The sequence below is a fragment of the Artibeus jamaicensis genome, unplaced genomic scaffold, assembly GCF_021234435.1.
Source record: "Artibeus jamaicensis isolate MK-2021 breed Jamaican fruit bat unplaced genomic scaffold, CSHL_Jam_final contig_781, whole genome shotgun sequence".
Classification (NCBI taxonomy): domain Eukaryota; kingdom Metazoa; phylum Chordata; class Mammalia; order Chiroptera; family Phyllostomidae; genus Artibeus; species Artibeus jamaicensis.
The window spans coordinates 7,006,773-7,027,470 of record NW_026521968.1 but is presented as its reverse complement, the minus strand read 5'-3'; the positions used below and the strand labels follow the sequence as shown (position 1 = coordinate 7,027,470).

At 45.6% G+C, this 20,698-nt stretch overlaps 2 protein-coding genes and 2 long non-coding RNA genes across 5 annotated transcripts; 1 reads left to right on the top strand and 3 right to left on the bottom strand.

Moving 5' to 3' along the window:
* Window positions 1-973: 973 nt before the first annotated feature.
* On the bottom strand, window positions 974-5,869 carry RPL26 (ribosomal protein L26). Its single transcript, XM_037164965.2, has 4 exons — window positions 5,762-5,869; window positions 4,820-4,992; window positions 3,458-3,598; window positions 974-1,145 (listed from the first exon to the last, which is right to left on the bottom strand). The coding sequence occupies exons 2-4, from the start codon at window positions 4,985-4,987 to the stop codon at window positions 1,017-1,019; spliced, it is 438 nt and encodes a 145-aa protein (XP_037020860.1). The 5' UTR covers window positions 4,988-4,992; window positions 5,762-5,869; the 3' UTR covers window positions 974-1,016.
* Window positions 5,870-6,325: 456 nt separating this feature from the next.
* LOC128628491 (uncharacterized) lies at window positions 6,326-11,055 on the top strand. The gene is made up of 3 exons (XR_008392889.1): window positions 6,326-6,416; window positions 9,792-9,943; window positions 10,650-11,055. It is a non-coding gene; the product is annotated as an uncharacterized LOC128628491 (long non-coding RNA).
* On the bottom strand, window positions 6,412-11,135 carry LOC128628492 (uncharacterized). Its single transcript, XR_008392890.1, has 3 exons — window positions 11,049-11,135; window positions 7,582-7,779; window positions 6,412-6,629 (listed from the first exon to the last, which is right to left on the bottom strand). It is a non-coding gene; the product is annotated as an uncharacterized LOC128628492 (long non-coding RNA).
* A 1,056-nt stretch (window positions 11,136-12,191) lies between these two features.
* On the bottom strand, window positions 12,192-18,897 carry RNF222 (ring finger protein 222). 2 transcript variants are annotated; one of them, XM_037164964.2, is made up of 3 exons: window positions 18,855-18,897; window positions 15,063-15,266; window positions 12,192-14,392 (listed from the first exon to the last, which is right to left on the bottom strand). In XM_037164964.2, exon 3 carries the CDS (start codon window positions 14,366-14,368, stop codon window positions 13,727-13,729), a length of 642 nt encoding a protein of 213 aa, XP_037020859.1. In that variant the 5' UTR covers window positions 14,369-14,392; window positions 15,063-15,266; window positions 18,855-18,897; the 3' UTR covers window positions 12,192-13,726. The 2 variants fall into 2 exon arrangements, with proteins under 2 accessions (XP_037020859.1, XP_037020858.2); XM_037164963.2 differs by having other exon boundaries at window positions 15,098-15,266.
* Between the last annotated feature and the right edge of the window lie 1,801 nt (window positions 18,898-20,698).

Here is a 20,698-nt window from a genome sequence, read left to right as displayed (position 1 = left end):
GCTTCAAGTATGGGCAGGGGCGCATGTATTGTCAACATCGTACACCATTCTAATCAATGCTTTGAGAACCTGAATTTTAGATTATGTTTGTATTTCACATCGCAACCTTAAGATTTTGGTTAAGTTTTGGTCTAATGGTTACTGACCCAGCACAAGTACAAACAGGATAATAGAGGATCCTCAGATATCCCACAGAAGCAGAGGCTTCTGTCAGAACTTGAAGCTGTGCTCTAGATGCTGCTGAGGGAGCTCAGAGCAGCTCCTCTACTCTAAGACTTTCTATACAAAGGCAATATAAACCTTTTATGTGCCATGGTGGGTATGGCTCAGAACCAAAGGGTTGCTGGTTTGATTCCCAGTTAGGGCACTGTGGGAAGGGTTGGGGGTAAATGAGAGGGAACTGGTGGTCAATCTGTTTCTCTCCCTTTTCTCCTTCCCATCTCTCTAAAAATAAAAATCTTTTTTTAAACAAAGTTAGTAAAACTTTTATGGGAAAAAAAAAAAAGCTATGTTCATATTAGAAGTCAGAAAGACAGGTTTCAGGGGCAGGGTTCCCAACTAGCTTTTCATCTAGGCTTTCTCTACAGCGAGTCGTGACACACCTCTAAGTGCTGCTGCCTGCTGGTAAACAAAGCCCTGATCAGAAAACTGTTAGAAAGCCACAGCCCTGGCCGATGTGGCTTAGTCTGCTGGAGTGGCGTCCTAGAACAGTGTAAGTTTGATCTCCAGTCTGGACACGTACAGGAGGCAACCAATCCATGTTTTTTTCCTCTTCCTTCCTATCTCTCTGAAAGCAATGAAAAAATGTCCTGGGATGAGGACAAAAAAATAAATAAAACAAAACAAAATAAGTAAATAAAAAGCCATAGAGTAGGGGTGGCCTGTTCAGACAACAAATGTCACAAGAATTCCCCTGAAACTGACCATCTGGAAACTAAGTAGTATCCCAAATCACCATACATAAAACAAAGGCTCTTCATATCAAGTTTTTAATTAAAGCTGAATATAAGATTATATTATTCCTGCATCTTTTCAATTGTTTCTTCTTTGTATTTGCCCTTTTCCTTTCCTACTTGGCGAGATTTGGCTTTACGTTCAAGGATCTTTTTGCGGTCTTTGTCCAGTTTTAGTCTAGTGATAACCACCTGCAGAAAAATAAAAACAGTTCTACATGTTAACAACATTCAATCCCATTTACCAAACATCTAAACAGGAAGTGATTAACTCCAAAGTGCCAGAAATCATCCTTCAGCTTCCAAATCAAACCTATTAAACATTCACTATAGCTCTCTATGAACAAAAGAGAAGCAATGTGTTATCAATGTTTTTTTCACATTTGCTTTTATGCTTTTAGAAAATCTGCTTTGTCTATTGCAAAACTATACAAACTATTCCACTCCTCTCATCCTAGTTTTATAAGCTAAGTCATATATTTTTATTTTTATACTAATTTTAGAACCATTAGATTCTAAAGCCTCCACTCCTTCAACCTGTAAAACCTTCATTTAGTGAAGTCACATTACAGATCTTATTTCAACTAATTGCTAAAGACATCAAGACGATAAATTTTAGTCATGAATAATGGTGAGGTAAGGGGAAAGAGAGTACTGATAGTTCTGGAAATATAGCACACGACTAAAGGAAAATCTCTGCCACCAAGGAACTTATATTCAACAACAGTAAGGGGAGGTGAATGATGGCCGACAGCGGCTAATTCATGCAGGGTAGTAAGGCAAGGCGCTATACTTCAGGGCTACATTTGAACAAAACATCAGTAAAAGGGGGAAAGTGAAGTCATCTGGGTAGAGGTGCCCCAAAGAGAACATCAAGTACAAAAGTCCAGTGGCAGGAGAACTTAAGTTTTACAGGTGTGTTTCTCAACTAGAATGTGTCTAGGAATCCACTAGAGGGCTTGTTAAAACAGATCCCTGGGTCCTACCCCCAATTTGGCAGTGGAAGTAGGAACAGAATTTGTAATTCTATCAAGTTGCCAGGTTATCCTGCTAACCAGTGGATATACACTCTGAACAGTATGGTTGTATGAACAGCAAAGAGGCCAACAGACACATGGAAAGTGGAGGATGACATGAGGTGGCAGGTGAGGGATCAGGCAAGGCCTTACAGTAGGCTATTCTGACAGTTAAAAGCAGGCAGGATTCTGTGTTTAACAAGATAGACGTCAACAGGTCTTACTGAGTGATGCAGGGCATATAATAATAATTAAAACATGACATTTTGGCATGCCACAGAACTGCTACACACTGTGATGGTAGCAAATTGTGAGGTTTCAAGGAGAAAATCAGGAGTTTGAATATGTCAGGTTTGAAGTAACAATGAGATATCCAAATTGAAAAACAGGCTGGATTGGAGGTCTAGGTTGGAGTCATCTGCTCCTAGATACCTGTAAGTACTAAGACTGGGATAAGAGATGATGATTATTAAGCCAAAAACTGAGGCAAAGTATCATAATGATTGTAATCCAGGGGTAGAGAACATGTGGCAAAATGGTAATAGTGAACTGTAGGTGAAAGATATGCAGGTGTTTTACTGCTGTAGTCCTCTGACTTTTCTAAATAGAAATTAGATCTATGGTGCCAACTGAAAATCTTAAAAAATAAACACTTCAATATTTGAACACTTACCATGTACCATTACCTTTATATATATTTTTAAAAGCTTTTATTCATTTTTAGAGAAAAAGGGAGAAAGAGAGGGAAGAAACATCGACCGACTGCGTCTCACTTGCAGCCAGACCAGGGACCAAACCCACAACCCAAGCAAGTCCTCTGACTGGGGAAATCAACCAGCGACTTTGAGGGACAACGCCCAAACAACTGAGCCACACCAGTCAGGGTCCATTACCTTAAAAAAAGTTCTCTCCTAATTTTTAAAAACTAGGAGAGAAATTAGAGACAGCAATATTGGAGAACTGACATTAAAGTCCAGAACAGGTGCCTGCCTGGGAATCAGATCAAGTTTCCTAATCTTAGCTTAGTTCTCACTATTAATGGGATCTAGTCTATGAGCTTCAGGTTCCCCCCTCCCCCAATTAGTAAAGGATTTAATACCTACTTTGCAGGGCTGTGAAGCTGCCTTATTGCTCAATTTTGTTTACTACACAAAAGCAAACTGGGCATAAGCTCCATTTCCTCTAAAAAAAATCAACACCCCATTTCCTAGATTTTACAATCTATTCAAATTTGACTGTTGACTGATCGATCATCTTACTAACAGCTTTTGAGAAAGAATTTTAAATGTACACATAGAATAGAATGACTGTTAAAGACACCTTGATTTCATGCAAATTTTAAGTGTTATTAGAATACTCAAGTCACAGTATTTGCTTTAAGACTGGTTTCCAGCACATCTAAAATCTATTTCTGTAAACAAGTAATCACATAGGACAACAAGGCTTTAAATTCAGTTTCCTTTCTCGGTCATGCCCAAGACTACTCACCTTGCTGGGGTGAATGCCCACATGAACAGTTGTACCATTAGCTTTCTCCCGCTGCACTCGTTCAATGTAGATGACGTATTTCTTCCTGTAAACCTGGACCACTTTGCCAATTTGCTGCCCTTTGTAATGTCCTCGCACAACCTAAATGCAAATTAAAAAGTAACAGAAATATGTAGATAAAAAGATTAACCTTATAAACCAGGAAAACTAAGAACGAATCTTGTTAAACATCATTCACTATCAGATCTACAGACCTTTCAATTTTTTAAGACTTAGTTGTTAATGAAAATGGGCCAATAATTCAATTTCTGGCTTTAATTAATCTGCAAATAAACCAGGCCCCCAAAGAAATCTATAGTGTACCCTTGTACCTTCTGGTTCCCCAAAAGTGGTGGACTAGTTAAAAGCAAGTGGAAAACAAGGAAATTGTTACACCATCTCAAAGGGAGCAACAGCCCGCAGGTATTTAATCTACAACCCATTAAAATGTCTAACCTAGTGTCAAAAAGTGGGCAGTAGCAAATACTGAAGGAAACACACTACTTCTCTCCCGAAGGTGACTAATAGTTTTCTACTCAGGAATCCCAGTGATTGCTAGCTTGTGAGGAGGCAACCGAAAATGCTTCTGGACAGATATTTCTTTCCAGTTGTAGATTGTCTTACACTTACATTAAGAAATCGAGCACATTAGACTGCCTCCCAAATCTAATAGCAATTTTAGCACTAGCAGAGCAGCAACCAATGGCTGTGTTCAAACCATACCACTATTTGGGAATGGGTTCATTTACTTAGATGGACAGTAGCCTCATGAAATATTATTGGTGATATGCAAGCCACTTTAGAGATTGCTTGAACCCTTGCTTCAGGTTATAGCTAAGAAACCTTTTTAGAAATTTTCACTTATATAGATTTGAAAAATTGTTTTCAAGTAAACTCAAGCAATCACATGAAACCCTATTTGCTAGAATTTCTGTATCTGGATTTTAAAAAATTATTAAATTTATTGGGGTGACATGTATTTGGATTTTGATTCAAGAGTCTGTTTAATGGTCCTCAACTGCCTCGTCAATGACCAAACATACCTAGAGAAAGATAAACCCCAAGTAATGTTCTGGTTCTGAACTCTCCTTGTTCTATTTAATTTTGGCTGCTTCTGAGGCTTGAGACAATTGATTTTCACCTTCCTCAAGAGTAAAAACAGAAAAGCAGCATACTTTTCCCTGTTTTTTAGTTCCTGGCTCAACTCCTTTTTAATCCTGTTCTGGGAGCAACTGCCTCAGATATAGCACTCTCAGAATGCAATCCCTTTTCTATGCCAAGTGTGCAGAATATTTACCAAAATGACCTGTACACCACACGTACCTGAACTTCATCATCCTTTCGGATGGGCATGGACCGAACATTGTACTTCTGTCTCAGCTCTTTGGAAAGAGGAGAAGACATAATCTTCCTGCGAATGTGGGAAGGTGCATTGAAATGCCTTTTACGGTTCTTGCTCCGGTCGGATGTCACAAAGGGATTGAACTTCATTTTGACTAAATAAAAAGTTAAAGGAGTAAACGACCAAACTCCCTTTTCAAACAAGTAACAGCAACAATTTCATCTTGAAAGTTTAAAATGCTCACAGAAACTGTCGTGTTCTTTAACTCCATCAAAAACTACTTTAACTCAATGGCTTATCAATTGAAGTTGTAAATTCTAAATATTTTGCTTTACTGGGGTACTTTCAACATCTATGTAATAAAATATTTTCCATTAGTAACACAATTGTTTTAGTTACTAGGTTTGTTTACACTCTCCAAACTCGTAGGACAAAGGAGACCGACAACCTATTCTTCACAACTCAGTTCTTCAAATGTAACATCACGTTTTAGAGACCAACCAACGTTACCCTAATACGGACTTGAGTGTGACCATACTTAGGCCTCTCCAAAATGAATCAGGTCGCCCACTCCGAACCTGAGAAGTGCTGTACAGATCCCAGGTCCAAACAACTTCCAATGGGCGAGCGCGGTTTGGAAGGTCCGTGGCTTTACCAAAAGCTTATTCTTTAGCAGCTACACTGCCCAGCCATAACTCCACATCCATAGAACCCCTCCCCTCCATCTCCCATTTCCGAATCCCAAAATCCTTTTCCCTTCACCAGCCCGACAGGTAGTGGGGAAACAAGTCAAGGTCATCCTGGCCTGTCTTCCTGGCCGCTACTCGGCCGCTGGAAGAGTAAAGGAAACCCCGACATCGAGTGCCACCGTGCCAGTGAACGGATGGCTGCGGATTACACGCGCTTCCCCAGTAAATACTCACCCGTTGGCGCCTCAGCGATGGCCGCAAAAGTGAAGAGACCCAGACGCCACTTCCGGTTGCGTAAATTTACTAGAGCTCTCGCGAGATCGAGTTCCCGAGCCAGAGAGGCTCGAAGTTTGAATGGGAAAAGGAAACTGAGAAAGAAATTGACTAGTGTCACCTCACGGTTAGGAGCGGAACTGCAAAGAACTGCAAAACTCCCTTCTCCGGTCCTAGTTCCTTTCTTCGGAGCTCTGGGTTCTGCATCTGCGTCCTCTGGGAAGGGTCATTCACGGGCAAGTGGCGGGGACTGCTTAGGATCTGACTGCCGCGGCGGCTAGTGAGAAAACGAGCGGCCCCAGGCGACCCTGTACCTTCACTCCTGAGCGTCCGGGAGCGGGCACTCCATTATTCCGGAAAGGGCAGGTCCTCTATTAGACCGCCAGGGGACGCTGGTACTCTAGCCAGCCAGTTCTTTCGGTTATCTAGACACCCCCTATCCCCGCCCTCGCCCCTGGCGGGGGTGTGTCGAGTGCGATGCTACTTTAACAAGCTCCGATTCCGCGTCGCCTGCCGCCTGCCGCCCACACACTACGGCGTCTGCTGAATGTGCCTCTCTGTTTGTCGGAGATTTCGTTCTGATGGGCGAGAGGCCATTGGAGGATCGGAGCTACAGGTCGGTCCCCTCTCCCCGCTCAAGTGGGTCAGAACCAGCGTTTCCAACAAGCTCCCAGGTGATGCCAAAGGTGCTGGTCCACACTTTGAAGGAGCCGGCGTGAGGAAGCCTTTCCATGAGGAGAGCTGTGCCCTTATTTTTGCATCTCACCGCCTGCCATCTTCCGGTTCAGGGTCTGATGGAAGCCGGGCCGAGGGCGGGGTGGGCGCGCTCCTAGAGGCAAGTGGATTGCAGTGCGGATTGAACTTCACAAGCGCCGCTTGTGAAGTTCACAAGTATGACAGGTGTCACACTGAGGCAAGAAAACTTTCATATTACCTAAGACGTAGCGAACTTTCTGAGTGCTAGGGACATTCTTCTACTCACTTTACATATTTAGATTCTTTAATCCACTAAATAGCCTAATGATGCTGGTATTATCCCCATTTTACAGTTGGGGACACTGAGTCACAGAGAAGTGAGAGGAACTTCAGCAAAGATATACAGACCCATAGGTTATAGATAAACCTATGCAGGCTGGCCTCTTAGCCCCTTCTGGTACCTCTGTATATGGTCCCAATTTGTGGGGAACCCATTAAATCAAGTTAAAGAATGAGAAACCATACCCTTGAGAGCCCAGAGTGAAGTCGGTAAAGACCATGTGTTTTCATGATTTAAAATAGTCACAGGTTTTATTTGTATTTCAAAAATTCAGTGAGAATGCCTCTGCAATTTGTTTTCAACAAATGTTTATGGATCATCTTTCATGAGCCCCCGCTGAACTGGACACTGGAGCTACACAATGAATTTAGTTTCTGCTTGCAGCAAGCTCATTGTCTAAGATCAGAGATAAACAACAAAATCAACAAGCACAGGGTTCCAGGAAAAGCGCTGGCTAAGCCTGGCTGCCCTTGTTGCTTCAGGAGCAGAAGAGTGCTCTGAGGTCAGGGATGAGGTCACCCCTGACTGAGTTTGGAAGGATGTAAAATTAGCTCCAGGAGGCAGTGGGAATAGCCTGAGGGAAGGCATGGAGGTGTGCAGCAGCATGACGCATTATCTTCAGGAGCCAGGTCCTTATGGCTGGAGTGAGAGGCATTCAGAGACGCCTACAAGGCTCAGGGTTGAGCTGAGTTTAACTTGTACGCATAGAGCCAGAGGGAGCTGATGAAGGCTCCTACTGTCCTACCTTGGCTTCCTTTCTGGTTCTCTTCTTACTGTCCTGTCTAGTTTTCCTTAACCTTTTCGTCATCAGGTCTCCCCGTCATCTTCCTCTCTTCTCACAGGACTTCATGTTTCTTTAGCATCCCCATTATTTCTGCTGTCACCATTTTTCAGTCTTCCTTATCGCCTCCCTTCATCCATCACTGAGTCATCAAAATCAAACCTTCAAATCAAAATCAAACACTGAGGTCATGCTGTCCTCACCATTTGGACAGCAGGACCACTTTATACAGTGTTAAGATTACTGGGGTACAAATTGTATACAGAGATGCATATCCCTGGTAGCCTAGTTATAGAATCTGTTTATCTTTACAAGTGTCTGTTTTGTATTTAGCTCTATCCTGCACCATCCTCTGGCCACCTAGCCCGGCTGCCCTCTCTTTCCCTCTTCCTTACACTCCTTTTACATAATTTGAATAAAAAGGTCCTTTAAACTGGCTTTTTTGGGTCATTTTGAAGCTGATCTTACCCTGACCAGGTGGCTCAGTTGGTCGGGCATCTCCCTGCAAAGTGAAAGGTCACCAGTTTGATTCCCAGTCAGGGCAGATGCCTGGTTTTGTTATGGGTTTGGTCCCTGGTCAGAACACATAGGAGAACTAATTAATCGATATTTCTCTCCTCTTTCTCCCTCCCTTCTCCTCTCTTTAAACATAAATAAAGTAAAAAAAAAAAAGAAGCTGGTCTTTGTAAAGTTACAAGACACACCAAAGCAGGAATTATCCAGATTTCATGCCTACATTCTTGGACTAAACTTTTTTTCTAGACACCAAACCATCACATTTATTTGTTCATTTATTTACTCATGCATTCTTCAAATATTTATCCAGCTTTCATTCTTTTTGTGTGTATGTAGGAGAATAAAGTTTTTATTCACTCTCCAAGAAAGGAGAGGGACTTGGTGTGGAGAGATACACCAGCCCCAGCTTTTATTCTTCACTAAATTTTATGCCAAGCATTGGGTATGATCTTACCAAGACCAGAAGGATCTAGCCTCTCATCAGGGAGCACATTGTCTAGGAGGTGACGGACTTGTCAACAAGTACACATGATTAAGTGTCTTGGGAAGATGGTGGGATGAGGTCAATTTTTTTAAAGATTTTATTTATTTTTAGAGTTGGGAAGGGAGGGAGAGAAACATGGATGTGTGAGAGACATTGAATGGTTGCCTCTCTCACCCCTAACTGGGGACCTGGCCTACAAACCAGACATGTGCTCTGATCTAGGAATTGAACCAGCGACCCTTCAATTTGTGGGACAATGCCCAACCCACGGAGCTTCACCATTCAGGGCTGGGATGAGGTCAAGTCTAACTGAGCTAGGGGGTTGGGAAGTCTTCATAGATAATCCTAGAACTGTTTTTGGAAAGGTAGGTAAGAGCTGTCCAAGTAGACCAGGGGGAAAGTGCATTCAGGCACAGGGAGCTACTCAAGCAAGGCCCAGAGGCCTGCACCAGCACTGCTTGCTGGAACTGCAAATAGTTTTACCAGATTTTGCTCTGTATAATGCACTCCCAAGTACAGTGCACATTCATGGTTTTGGCCCAAACTTTCAGGAAAAAAATCTTTTGTTTTAATTCAATTATTTATTTCTATTTAGAAACAAAACTGATTACTGTATTCCAGGGTATTATTTTGCATATGGATATAGTTATTGCTTTTTGGAGTTATATATATATTTTTAAAGATTTTATTTATTTTTAGAGAGGGGAAGGGAGGGAGCAACATCACTGTGGCAGCCTCTCACGTGCCCCCTACCGGGGACCTGGCCCACACAACCCAGTCATATGCTATGACTGGGAGTTGAACCTGCGACCCTTCGGTTCATAAGCCAGCATTCAATCCACTGAGCCATACCAGCCTGGGCTAGAGTTACACTTTTAACACATAAGCATAAATTAAAAAATTAAAAACATTTATATAGATACAGAATTAGTACTACCCATGTGTAATGCACATCCTTATTTTTCTCTTAAAAATTTTGGCAAAATGCTCAATATACACAGCAAAATATGGTAGTTGCATTCATTTGTATTGGTTAGAGGAGGATAAAGGAAAGGGAGGAATTGTGAGGATGGGGCAAGTTTGTTTATTTTGTACCAGAAAAGGACATTTGGACTGACAAGTTGGTGAAAGGAAGAAGTGAAAATAGTAGCAGCACTGTCTATGTCATCTGCAGGCTTCGCTAAGGGGAGAGGTCACAAGACTGTATCTGAGGGCCCAGAGGTCTCTCATGTGCTTGCCCAGGCTCCTGGCAACCCTGGCCCAAGGCCTGCCAGCAATGTGTGGATCGGCAGACCTGGACTGTGCAAGTATGCACATATATTAAAGGTAAAGTTTATTGTGATATGTTAAATAAAATTTTTTAACTTCCACAGCTGAAGGTTGTTGTTTTTTTTTTAAATTGAGCCATTGCTAGTGGGAAAGCCAGCATATCCACAATTGTGGAGCTGATGTGTTGTTTAAATATCAGGTAGAGGGGAGAAGGGGGGAAGTTGTTCTGAAAGAATTTATGTTAGCTACAGATAAGGTGGGTGGGATAAGGTGAAATGGGGGCAGCAGTTGGAAAAGTTCATGTGTCAGCAAGGAGTGGAGGCTCCGGGGGGGCAGCAGTGCCTGGTGCAAATAGCCACCTGGGAGTCAATCCCAGCACGCACTGGGGAACAGAAGCAGCCTTCCGTTGCTTTGCCCTGACACTGGTTAACCCCTTCTTCTCTCCACCCTCCACTCTGCTGTAATTTCATTTAGGATGTCTAAGAATTTTCTTCTTGTCGGATGGGAGGTGGCCATGGTGTTTGGGTGAGAGAAGAGGAAGAGTTTACACTTAACAGCAGGCTCCCACCCATCTGTCTGTGTATCTGTTTAATTGCATATTCCTGTAGTACCCGACCCCAGGATGGTTGCTTAAAGCAAAAGGTTTTATTTGAAAAAGGGAAGGAAGGGTAGAGAAGAATGAAAATAAGCATATTAAATGATAGGGCCTGAGAAAGCCACATGAACACCGAGAGTATTAAACTTTTTGCCTTCCTTCCTGCAGTGCATGTTAAGCATCAGGTGTCACACCTCTAACCAGACAAACCAGCCCCGCGGAGCCAGCAGCTGACACTGGAGCCAAAGGACAAGCCATCCGGCAGCTCTTGAGTCTTCTCTGGGCCACTCCTCACCAGACAATAGGAGTGTACACTGAAGAGATCTTTAGCTTCTAATGTAATTTTTCAGTTTAATTTTTAAGTAATATGTTTACTGGGCTCAAAAATCAGAAAATGTTAAAGGTAAAGGGAAAATTCCCCCTCTCATTTCATCATTTTCTCATTCCCTTCCACCATTGCTCATTATTACTAGTTTTTTCAGAGTATTTTCCCTATTTCTTTATGTATACGTAAGCCCATAGGAAAGTAAACTCTTATTTCCCCACTTTCTACACAAATTGAAGTACCTGATTTGATACCAGTGTTCCACGCCTGCTTTTTCCCATCAGCCACTGTATCCTGGAGACTTACGGTGTCAGCTGATAGACTCCTTCCTTGTTCTTTTTACAGGGACACAATAGTCCCTGCACCTTCAGTTTTACAACTAGTCCCCACCGACTGGCACGTAGGTTTCCCCAGTCCTTTGTTATTAGGAACCACACTGCGGTTACATAACAGTTTGATAAGTCAGTGCCCACAGATGCAAGCTTATCTGTAGAATGCATTTCTAGGACAGAAACTGCTGAGTGGAAGTGGAAATTTTGATAAATAATGTCAAATTAGCCTTCCCAGCGGTTTTACCAATGTATATCCCCATGACCTCACCTGCCTCCCCTCAGCTCTGTCAGCAGAGTGGGTTTCGAAACTTTCAGGGTTTGACAAACTCATAGGTGAAAAATTAGTTTTTTAAAAATCTAATAGGTATGCCAGCAGAATTTTAATTCGCATTTCCTTCACAAGTGTGGCTCAGTAAAGGTTTAAGAGCCGTTCGTATTCCTATCTTCAAGTCGTCTTCCCCAGCTAAAGTGAATTGTCTTCAAAGTCCAAGCCCAGAGCTCCCCACCTGCATTTGCAATGTCTCTGGAATCTTTGAGAAAATAGATGCCTTTATTTAAAAAATAGTTTTTGACATTCTTTGAAAATAAAAGAAGTGCCATCTACAAGTCACTGCTGAATAATACGAAAACACTATAGGTATGTTGAAATTAATTTTTGACAAACAACAGAATCTGAAAAGACTAAAATCAGGTCCCCAGAAATTCATGGCACTCACTGTTTAAAGCAGCCTGGCTGAGGTTAAAACAGACTCATGAGAGTCTTTGTAAAGTTAACATTTTTATTCCAATTATAAATATTTCCCCCTTGAATCCACCTGTATCCCCCTAAATAGCAGTTATGCTCTTCTCTAGTCTTAAAAAGAGCATAAAGAGATCCACTCGTGCTTTAAACCCAGCCTCCCCGTGTCCCGAATAGTTCCTGCAGCGTGGACCCCAATCCCCAGTGGCTCCCAAACGACAACCTGTTCAGGAGTTTGGGAACTAGACAGGAGGCGGAGTGCTATTTCTTTCCCCATGGGTAGCATGAGAGGTACAGGTTGCGAAGGGCTCGGCTGTTGGCTCACCTGGACTGCTAACAACCACCTATTTGAAGGAATAGCTGGAGGGGTTTTTTGTTTGTTTTTAACCCTAAAGTTAATTTAAGATGATGACCCACCGATTTAGGGTCCTTAGTAAACATCAAATAGTTGTTCCTGAATGACTTGCTTCCACTGGTCCTCATCAAGTGCCCTCAGCACAGTCCAGGGTGGGGTCCCTGGGTGAGGAGACCTTGCCCAGTGTATGACAGCACCTGGGTTTCGGGGTTCGTGGAGACGGTAGTCTCCCTGACAAGCACAGCTGTTTTCTTCCCCACCCTTCCTTACCCAGCCCCGCCTGAGAAGCCACCTCAGAAACTGGCCCAGCTGGTGTGGCCTCTAATAAGTGGTTGGGTCATGAGGAGGAGGACTGGGGCTGGGAGAGAGGTGGGAGCCCCTAGGGGTTAATTTGCCCACATAGTTCTCAGCTGATTCAAGTGGCGACCATTAGGCTTCTCCTGGACTCCCCGCCTTCCAATCCAGCCTTGACAAGCCAAGATTCACAATTTGGACCATCCCTTGAGCCTGGGAGGCTTGGGGAGAACTCTGGCTGTGTTTGTGGGTTATTCTGCTGGCTTCAGCCTCTGTCAACATACTTCTGTAGCCTGAAGTGGCCTCAGCTCCCCGGAAATACCCTTTTCTATTACTTCCTCCGGAAGTCCGGGGACCACAGCTCTGAGATCAGCAACTTCTTTGAGGAAGTACCCCTTCCAGACTGGCACTTTGGGGGCGGGGAGGATTTGGGGGCAGGAAGGACTTAGGGGTGGGAGGGTGCACAGTGGCCCAGCTGTGAGGGTCATGGATGGGTGCTGAGATTCTGGGAAACACGTGCTTTTGGCCCTGTGCCACCCCTTCTGTTTGTGAGGACAAACTAGAGAATCCCGGGTGGGCATTCTGACCCGGAGGAGTCCCGCCGTTGGTCCCCACCCAGCAGAATTCTTAGTCCCCACAAGGGAGCCCCACCTGGCTTCAAGTAGGTCACCTGGCAGCTCAGGACTACACTTCAGGGCTGGCAGCCCCCAACACAGGAACGGGCAACTGCCCATCTTCCCGCCTTGCTCAGTTCTAGCCCAGAGGTAAGGGAAAGTGTCTGCTGAGGCTACAGGGGTGGTGGGTGGCACAGCTGTTGTTTCCGAGGAGCAGCTTCCACCGCATGTTTGACCCCGGCCTAGAGCCTGGAACTTCCATCTCAGTCTAGAGCTCAGGTACTTGGCCCAGCTCTAGCCTCCGAGGTCACCAGCCCCCAGCTTCCTTGTCATGCCTGAACCCCTGCTGGGAGCAGGCAGCTGGAGGTGAGGACATGCCACCATACTTTCAGCTTGCACCATCCTAATGCCCTCTCTCTGCCCCAGGCCTCCCCTGTGCCCACTCACCCCTCAGGTTGCATAGCCTAGGTCTGCACTGGGGGGCCTCTGCTCCCTCCTAGGCCGGGACAACCCTGTAGGGTGAAGCGGGGCAGTTTTCAGAGCAGCTCCAGGCGGGTCTTGCTGGCTGGCCCCTGGCGGCCACAACTCATGCCTGCTTCCTCACCAGCAGCACCCAGGGCAATATGGCAGCTACCACCGCCACCACGGCGATGAGGGTGATGAGAAGCAGGGCGCGGGAACGGCAGCAAAATGACCGGTTAGAGCTGGGTGCCGGTGACACCTCAGAGAGCTCTGCCAGGCTGCGCTGCGGCAGGACACTGTCCTGCTCCCCCAGGGGCATCCCATGGCGGCTAATTATGAATATCTGAGGCTCCCGGGCCAGGCTGGGCAGTGAGTCCAAGGGGAGCTGGGTGCTCTGACTCAGGGATGTTCTCCAGACAGGCTGTTGTGATGTAGCCAGGGGGTTTGTATGGCCCAGGGTGTTCATCGGTGGCCCAGAGGGCAGGCCCATAGGCACAGCCAGGGTCTGGGAGCTCTTGTCCAGCATGGAGGGCCAGCGGGAGCTCTTCTTGCTGAGGAAGGTGACATAGCGGCAGATGGGGCAGACAATGGTCCTCTGGACCTGCCCATCCACGCGGGTGGAGAGTAGGTACTTGACAAGGCAGTCATGGCAGAAGACATGGCCACAGCTCAGTGTCCGGCTGGCGCCCTCCAGATCACGGAACTTCTCATAGCACACGGGGCACTCGCTGCCTGCGCTGTCCTTACTCTCCCCTTCTGACATCATTGCTGTGGGGAGGCAGGGCCTTAGCTGTGGGTGGGAAAAGCTGTGAGCATTAGTGCCGGTTCTCCTTTGCTCAGTGTATGACAGCACCTGGGCTTGTCATACCCCCCTGCTTCCACTGCCTCCCTCTTCCCTTCTCCTTGGCTCCTGTCCTCTTTTTTCCTCTCTCTGCTTCCCTCTTCTGCTGCCGCTCCTCCTCCTCAGTGGCCTACCTGAACTAACCAAGACCCAGAGCCTAAGACCCTTAGGAAGAGATGAGGGGGCCTTCTGGAAGGGGGGAGTGGGAGACAGGCAATGAGAGACCGCAGCCCAGCCACACTGACTCTGGAAGGAAGTGCGTGGAGCGTGATGAATGTGTAGCTTCCCCGATACCTCACCTCAGCCGTGACATGATCTACATACACATGGTGAGGTCACCACCTCACCTCTTCCTGCTTCCTTGAAGGAAGTGAAGGCGGGCAGACCCAGTTCCAGGGGGGAAGCAGGTGGCTGAGTAGAGGCTCCTCCAGCCTCAGTCCAGGCCCCAGTGTGGGCCTGTGCCCTGAGTGGCTGTTTCCCAGACAAGCCTCTGCTGTTCCCCAGTCTCCCTGCATAGGGGTTACCTGATCCATTGGTTCGTATCCAGCCATTGGCTGCATGCCTCTGTGCTGTGTGGTTGTAAAGCAAGGATGGTTTGGAAATAAAGCACAAAACCTACACATCCAAATGCCTGCTGGCCCTCTTCATAGTCACCTCAGGGAGCTGTAGGCTCATTCTCCACCCGCCGACACTCAGTCATTCTTCAGAGTCTTCTAAGAGGGCTGCCTGAGAACCTTCTTATTAATCTCAGTGAAGACAGATTTTTATCCTTGGAGTCTATGTCTGGCGTTGTGAAATGGCCAAAAGTCCTTGGGAGCCAAGCCTGGTGGGAAAGTAAATGAATGCTCAAGTGGCATGATATGGTTTCAAATCAAAGACATGGAGTCACCATGAAGTTACAATGTGGGTTTTAAACATTATCTGAGCCCTGGCTGGGTAGCTTAGCTGGTTAGAACATCATCTTGGTATACCAGGGTGGCAGGTTTGATCCCTGGTCAGGACACATACAAGGATTAGCCAATGAATGTATAAATTAAGTGGAACAACAAATTGATGTTTCTCTCTTTCTCTGCCTCCTTCTCTCTAAAATCAATCAATAAAATTTTAAAAATATCTGAGAGGAAAGGAGAAGTTCCAAAATGTTCTCATCAAAGGCAGAATTGCTGGATTAAGGACTCAGCTTCCCAAGATGATGACCTTAAAGGGAAATACCCATTCGGGCATGTGGTGAGGCCCAAGTAGCCTCATTTAAAAGTCCCTGATGTCACAACTGTGTAGTCTAAACTCAGCAAGAACAGCCCCTTTAGAGATGTGTTATAGTCACCTGATAAATTCTTTCATCAGTGCTAAAAGACCCGTGGACACGCTGACAAATAGAACTGAGAGATGACCTAATGAGAACAAGATAAGTTAATAGGAGGACAACTATAATTTGTCAAATCACAAATCTTTTGGGATTTCTCCCCTCTCTTGGCTTGGTTCCAAATCAGTTTTACCAATTTGAAGATGTCCCATAACTAAGAAGGATCAAAAAATATGTAAAGTTAATTTCTTTCAAAAAGCCTGATGAAATTTGGGGTACAGGGTCTGGGGCCCTGCAGGCAGCACCCAAACCTTTGCAGTGGTTTTCAGGCTTTAGTGACAGAGGTTGTCAGTGTGACCCCAGCTAGCGTCTGGGGTTGCAGCTGCTCAGACCCTGGAGCTGGGTTCAATTCCTTGATATGCCCGTCACTGTCCATAAAATCTCAGGCAAGTTGTGCAACCCTAACTGAGCCTTGGTTTTCCATCTGTAAGATGGGGTTGATAATAATACTACCTCTCTCTCAGAGTTGTTCAGAGTATTAAGTGAGCCAGTGTGAGCAGAGAGTCTGGAGCAAATAAAAGATAGGGGTTCAACAACAGGTGGTGTCATTGCTGAGGCGGGCCAAGCCCTCTCCCCTCCCAGCACCTGCCTCCCCTTCCTCCCCTCTTCTCCGCAGATGGTCCTCATTATGTAGATGACTAAAAAATTGCACATCCCTCCCAGAGGTTGGCCTCCTTCAAATTAGAATAACTGAGCAAGATGACACTATAGCAGGTAGGAGATGGACAATAGATAAAAATTACAATGGTGGCACCAGCGTTAGTCACTTTGTTTCACGATGTCTATAAATGTCTAAACAAAACAAGGTATTCTCAGAAAGACCATGATTTTATTTAGCCAACCAACTGCCAACCTGTCCTCCTGTGTTTCATAACCCCCCACAGACATGTGGTGGTAATTCATTCCATCCAACCATCCACGTATCATTCATTCATCCATATTCATCCATCCTTCTTTCTATTCATCCATCTATCCATGCATACACATACCCAATTATTCAACAAAAATACCTGCTACATGCTAGGTATTGAGCTGGGCATTGGAAATAAGCACAATGAAGAAAGCCCTTCACGAGGCCCTGGCTGTTGTGGTTTAGTGTGTTGAGTGCTGGCCTGTAAACCAAAGGGTCACTGGTTCTGTTCCCAGTCAGGGCACATGCCTGGGTTGCAGGACAGGTCTCCAGTGGGGGGCGTGTGAGAGGCAACCACACATTGATGTTTCTCTCCCTCTCTTTCTTCCTCTTTTCCCCTCTCTCTAAAAATAGATAAATAAAATATATATTTTTAAAAAGTCCTTCATGAAACTTTGGAGCCTAGTGGACGTTTATAAATTTTCTTGAAAAAGAGTTTTGTTGTTTTAAAGGAGGAATGACGATCAATAGCTTCAGTTATTTGGGTAACTGAGGGGTAGATATCAAGACGGGCAGAGAATGAAAGCATAGGTGAGTGGATGCTATGGGAAGAAAGGACTTTTGATGTCATTTAGTTAAATCTAATTTCATAGGTGAGCAGATCCAGGTCCAGAGAGGAGGCAGTGACTCATCTGAGATCATGCGGGGAGGTGATGGGGAGGGAGATGGCAGGGAAGAAAGAGGGAGAAGATTCCATAGGTGACATGCGGAGAATTATTAGACTCAATTAATAGATTGGGTGAATAGATATTAGCCAAGTCAGGAAGCACTACCTTCCTTGGGATGGGCAGGGTGAGCAGGGGAGGGAGAAAAGACTCTATTTTTCATGTGAGTTTTTAAAAGTAAAAGGGATTCACGGGACACAAAAGACACCCCAGGTCCCACAGATGGCCTCTCTGGGCTGTCCTTTCTCCTCCCTCTGATTCAGGAGAGGCATGTCACTCATGCCTGGACAATGCCGCCCTCCTTCCCCACCTTCTTCTCACCTCCCTTTCTCAGTCTTTCCCTGACCTCTCCCTCCTTGTGTCCCTCCCTTTCTCTTAATTCCACTTCATTCTTTATTCTTGAATTTCTCTTATAGGCTCGATTCTGTCTCCGGTGCTGGGGTGGAGGAGAGGGCAGCAGAAGAAATGTGAGGAACATGATCTGGTTTGGGCACAAACTAGCTCAATAACAACGCAAGACATTATTGCCAGAAGGCACTCCCAATGGTGCATTAGGAGACCATGGGGAGAGAAGGGCTGGAAAGTCTTCCTAGGTGAGGCGGGACCAGTGTCAGCTAATAATAAATAATTACAGCAGCCACTATTTATTGAACACTAATTATGTGCTTGGCATTTTGCATTCCTTCCTCATTTAATCCTGACCACTCTGGGAGGTAGGTATTATCTTCATTTTACAGATGAAGGAAGTGAGGCTCAGGGCTTAAGTGAAGGAATTTGTTCAAAGTCACACAGCAGACCCAGGATGGGCAGCCCATGCTGTGTACTGCTGCCTCCAGCAAGGGTTCAGATGCACCCCTAGCAAGGACTTGACATAGCAGAATAGGAGGTCCCAGCCCTCACACCCCTACAGAAACACTGACTTAACAAATACCCGTAGATGGAAATACCTCACCAGAGCTCCAGAATCCAGTTGTACACATTATACATGTTCAGTTTTTTGTTTGTCAGTCATACCTCACTCAATAAAATGGTTTTAAAAAAAGGAAGAGATGAAGAAACATCATTGGAAAAATGACTACCCAAAGTTCCCTTCTCAGAGTGACTCTAAACAGAGCTATCACTCCAGCGACCTGTGAGGCAGCGGAGGACAAGGTTTGGCCCAAGGGGAGCTGGCCCACAGGAGCTGAACTCACGAAACCCCCTTGCCCAGTTTCACCCACAGCAGAAGCCCATTATGAGGACCGGTTGGGGTGTCCTCAGCCCAGGCACCCCCTTCCTTCCCACCTTGGGACAGAAAGGCTGTGAGGCAGAGGCTCTGTAGTTTCAGCTGTGGCCACTCTCCCACCCCACGATACTACGCAAATACACACACATACACACACCCCTGCATCTCTCCAGCTTCAGTCCAGAACCTTGCCAACCTCTGCCTGGATCCTGCTCCTTTCCCACCCCCAGCTGGGTCCCCAGACTCACTTTGGCTGAGGTCAGGAAGAGCAGTATCCACCTCTCCACCCAGGGCCTCTTTAGGGCAGATCTGAGCCACCCAGAGGTGCTGGGCATACAGCACGCCCTCCTGCTGGTGTTAGTGTGACAGCTGCCGCCTAGACATTTCCTAATGAGTGAGCAAGTTGGGAGGACAGCGCCAGGAAGTGAATGTCGCCTAACTCGTTTGAGGCCAGGAGGCTTTTGGCATTGCCCAGGGGTTTGGCAGCTGCTGGAGTCAGGTGATCTTGATGGGGCTGCTAAGAGAGGAGACCCTGGCCCAAAGAGGAGCCCAGAAACGTGAGTGCTTCATTGGAAGCACCCACATCTGTGAGACAGGCAGAGGGTCTCACAAGGAGGCAGTGACCCAAGACCACTTTGACTAAGGCTCCCCAGAGATGGGTCTTCCCATCCCAACGGTGATTCTCCCCCACCCCGCTGCTCCCCTGCCATGCCCAGGGTGAAGGAGTCAGATCAACCTCAGGAGGACTAACTATGATGCCCAAAGTCATACACAGATATGCAGTGATGTGCTTATGTGTATTTGTTGTTCATCAGATGCTCAAAGGGGCTCAGAGCTCCAGAAGATCAGACACCACTGGGCTAAAGCATGAGGCAGAGTCAAAACAACGAATTAGAAACTCACACCTGCATGGCAAGGAGCACCTGATATCATGTGAAACAAGTTTCAAAACAGTCTGTATAATGTGGTGCTATTTATAGAAAAGATAATAACGAATGATCACTTTTTAGAGAAAAGTCTGGGAGAAGACACATTAAACTTGATAGTGGTTATCTCTGGAAAGATATTCTAATTTAAACATTCCTGTGACATTTGACTTTTCATCCTGAATGTGTGTTTCTTTCATGATCAGAATAGAGCAGTCAACAATGAGGCAGGTGGCAAATTCAGGACTGGAAACCATTCTGGGGAATTCTCTCAGTCCTCTGAAGACTGGAGGCTAAGTTGGCAAGAAATTGTTTTTCTTCTGGAAAGAAAAAGGAGTTTCCTGGATCCAAAGCATAGCCAGACATGTGTGTGACCCCATAGGGTGGCCCAGGATGGCTCCTCCCCGACCTGGCCAACCAGGGCTGCCTTGAGGCTGGTAGGAAAGGACAGTCAGGGCAGTGCACCCATGTCCACCAAAAGGGACATAGAGATGGCTGGGTTATGACCGTCTCTCATGCTCTTTCCCCAGAAGCTGAATATGAGAAATCCCAGACTGTTCTAGATCTAACAGATAGAAATGCAGACTGCCTAGGTAAATTCGCAAATATTTCAGGTAAAACACAAATAACTTTTAGTGTAAGTATGTTCAACACAATATTTGGGACCTAATTATACTAAAAAATATCTATTGTGCTATCTAAAACTGAAATATCTCCGGGTATCCTATATTCATTTTGCTCCTCTAGTCCCATAGGGCCTCCCACATTTCTCGCTTCCATCAGCACCACAGCCCTTTGACAGCAGGGCTCATGACTCCGCTGGGGCTCCCCGGGGGTCCCTGAAAAGGAGTCCCACGTACTCTGCATCAACGTCCCAGGTGCCCCCTGGGTGGAGGACTGAGCCCGGCTGGACTGTCTTTAGACTCAGACTAGTATGAAATTCCTGAGGCCCCCAAATCTTTTCAACTAGCCCTGCCATGAAGCTTAACTTTGAAGATTACCTTGAATATATAAATTTTTATTATTATAGTCTGTCATGGTTTTGTGTTTTTTTTTGTTTTTTAACTATTTACTTTTTTTTATTGATTATGCTGTTACAGTTGTTCTATTCCCCCTTTATTCCCCTCCACCCTACCCCCCATCCCCACCATCACCCCCCTTTAGTT

Coding starts and splice junctions, on each gene's coding strand:
- RPL26 (XM_037164965.2), bottom strand. CDS start 4,987: ATGAAGTTCAATCCCTTTGTGACATCCGACCGGAGCAAGAACCGTAAA. Junction 3,599..4,819: donor GAAAGGATGATGAAGTTCAG/GTACGTGTGGTG, acceptor ATTTGCATTTAG/GTTGTGCGAGGACATTACAA. Junction 1,146..3,457: donor TGGGCATTCACCCCAGCAAG/GTGAGTAGTCTT, acceptor ATTTTTCTGCAG/GTGGTTATCACTAGACTAAA.
- RNF222 (XM_037164963.2), bottom strand. CDS start 15,118: ATGAGCCTACAGCTCCCTGAG. Junction 14,393..15,097: donor TGAGCCTACAGCTCCCTGAG/GTGACTATGAAG, acceptor TCCCACCCACAG/CTAAGGCCCTGCCTCCCCAC.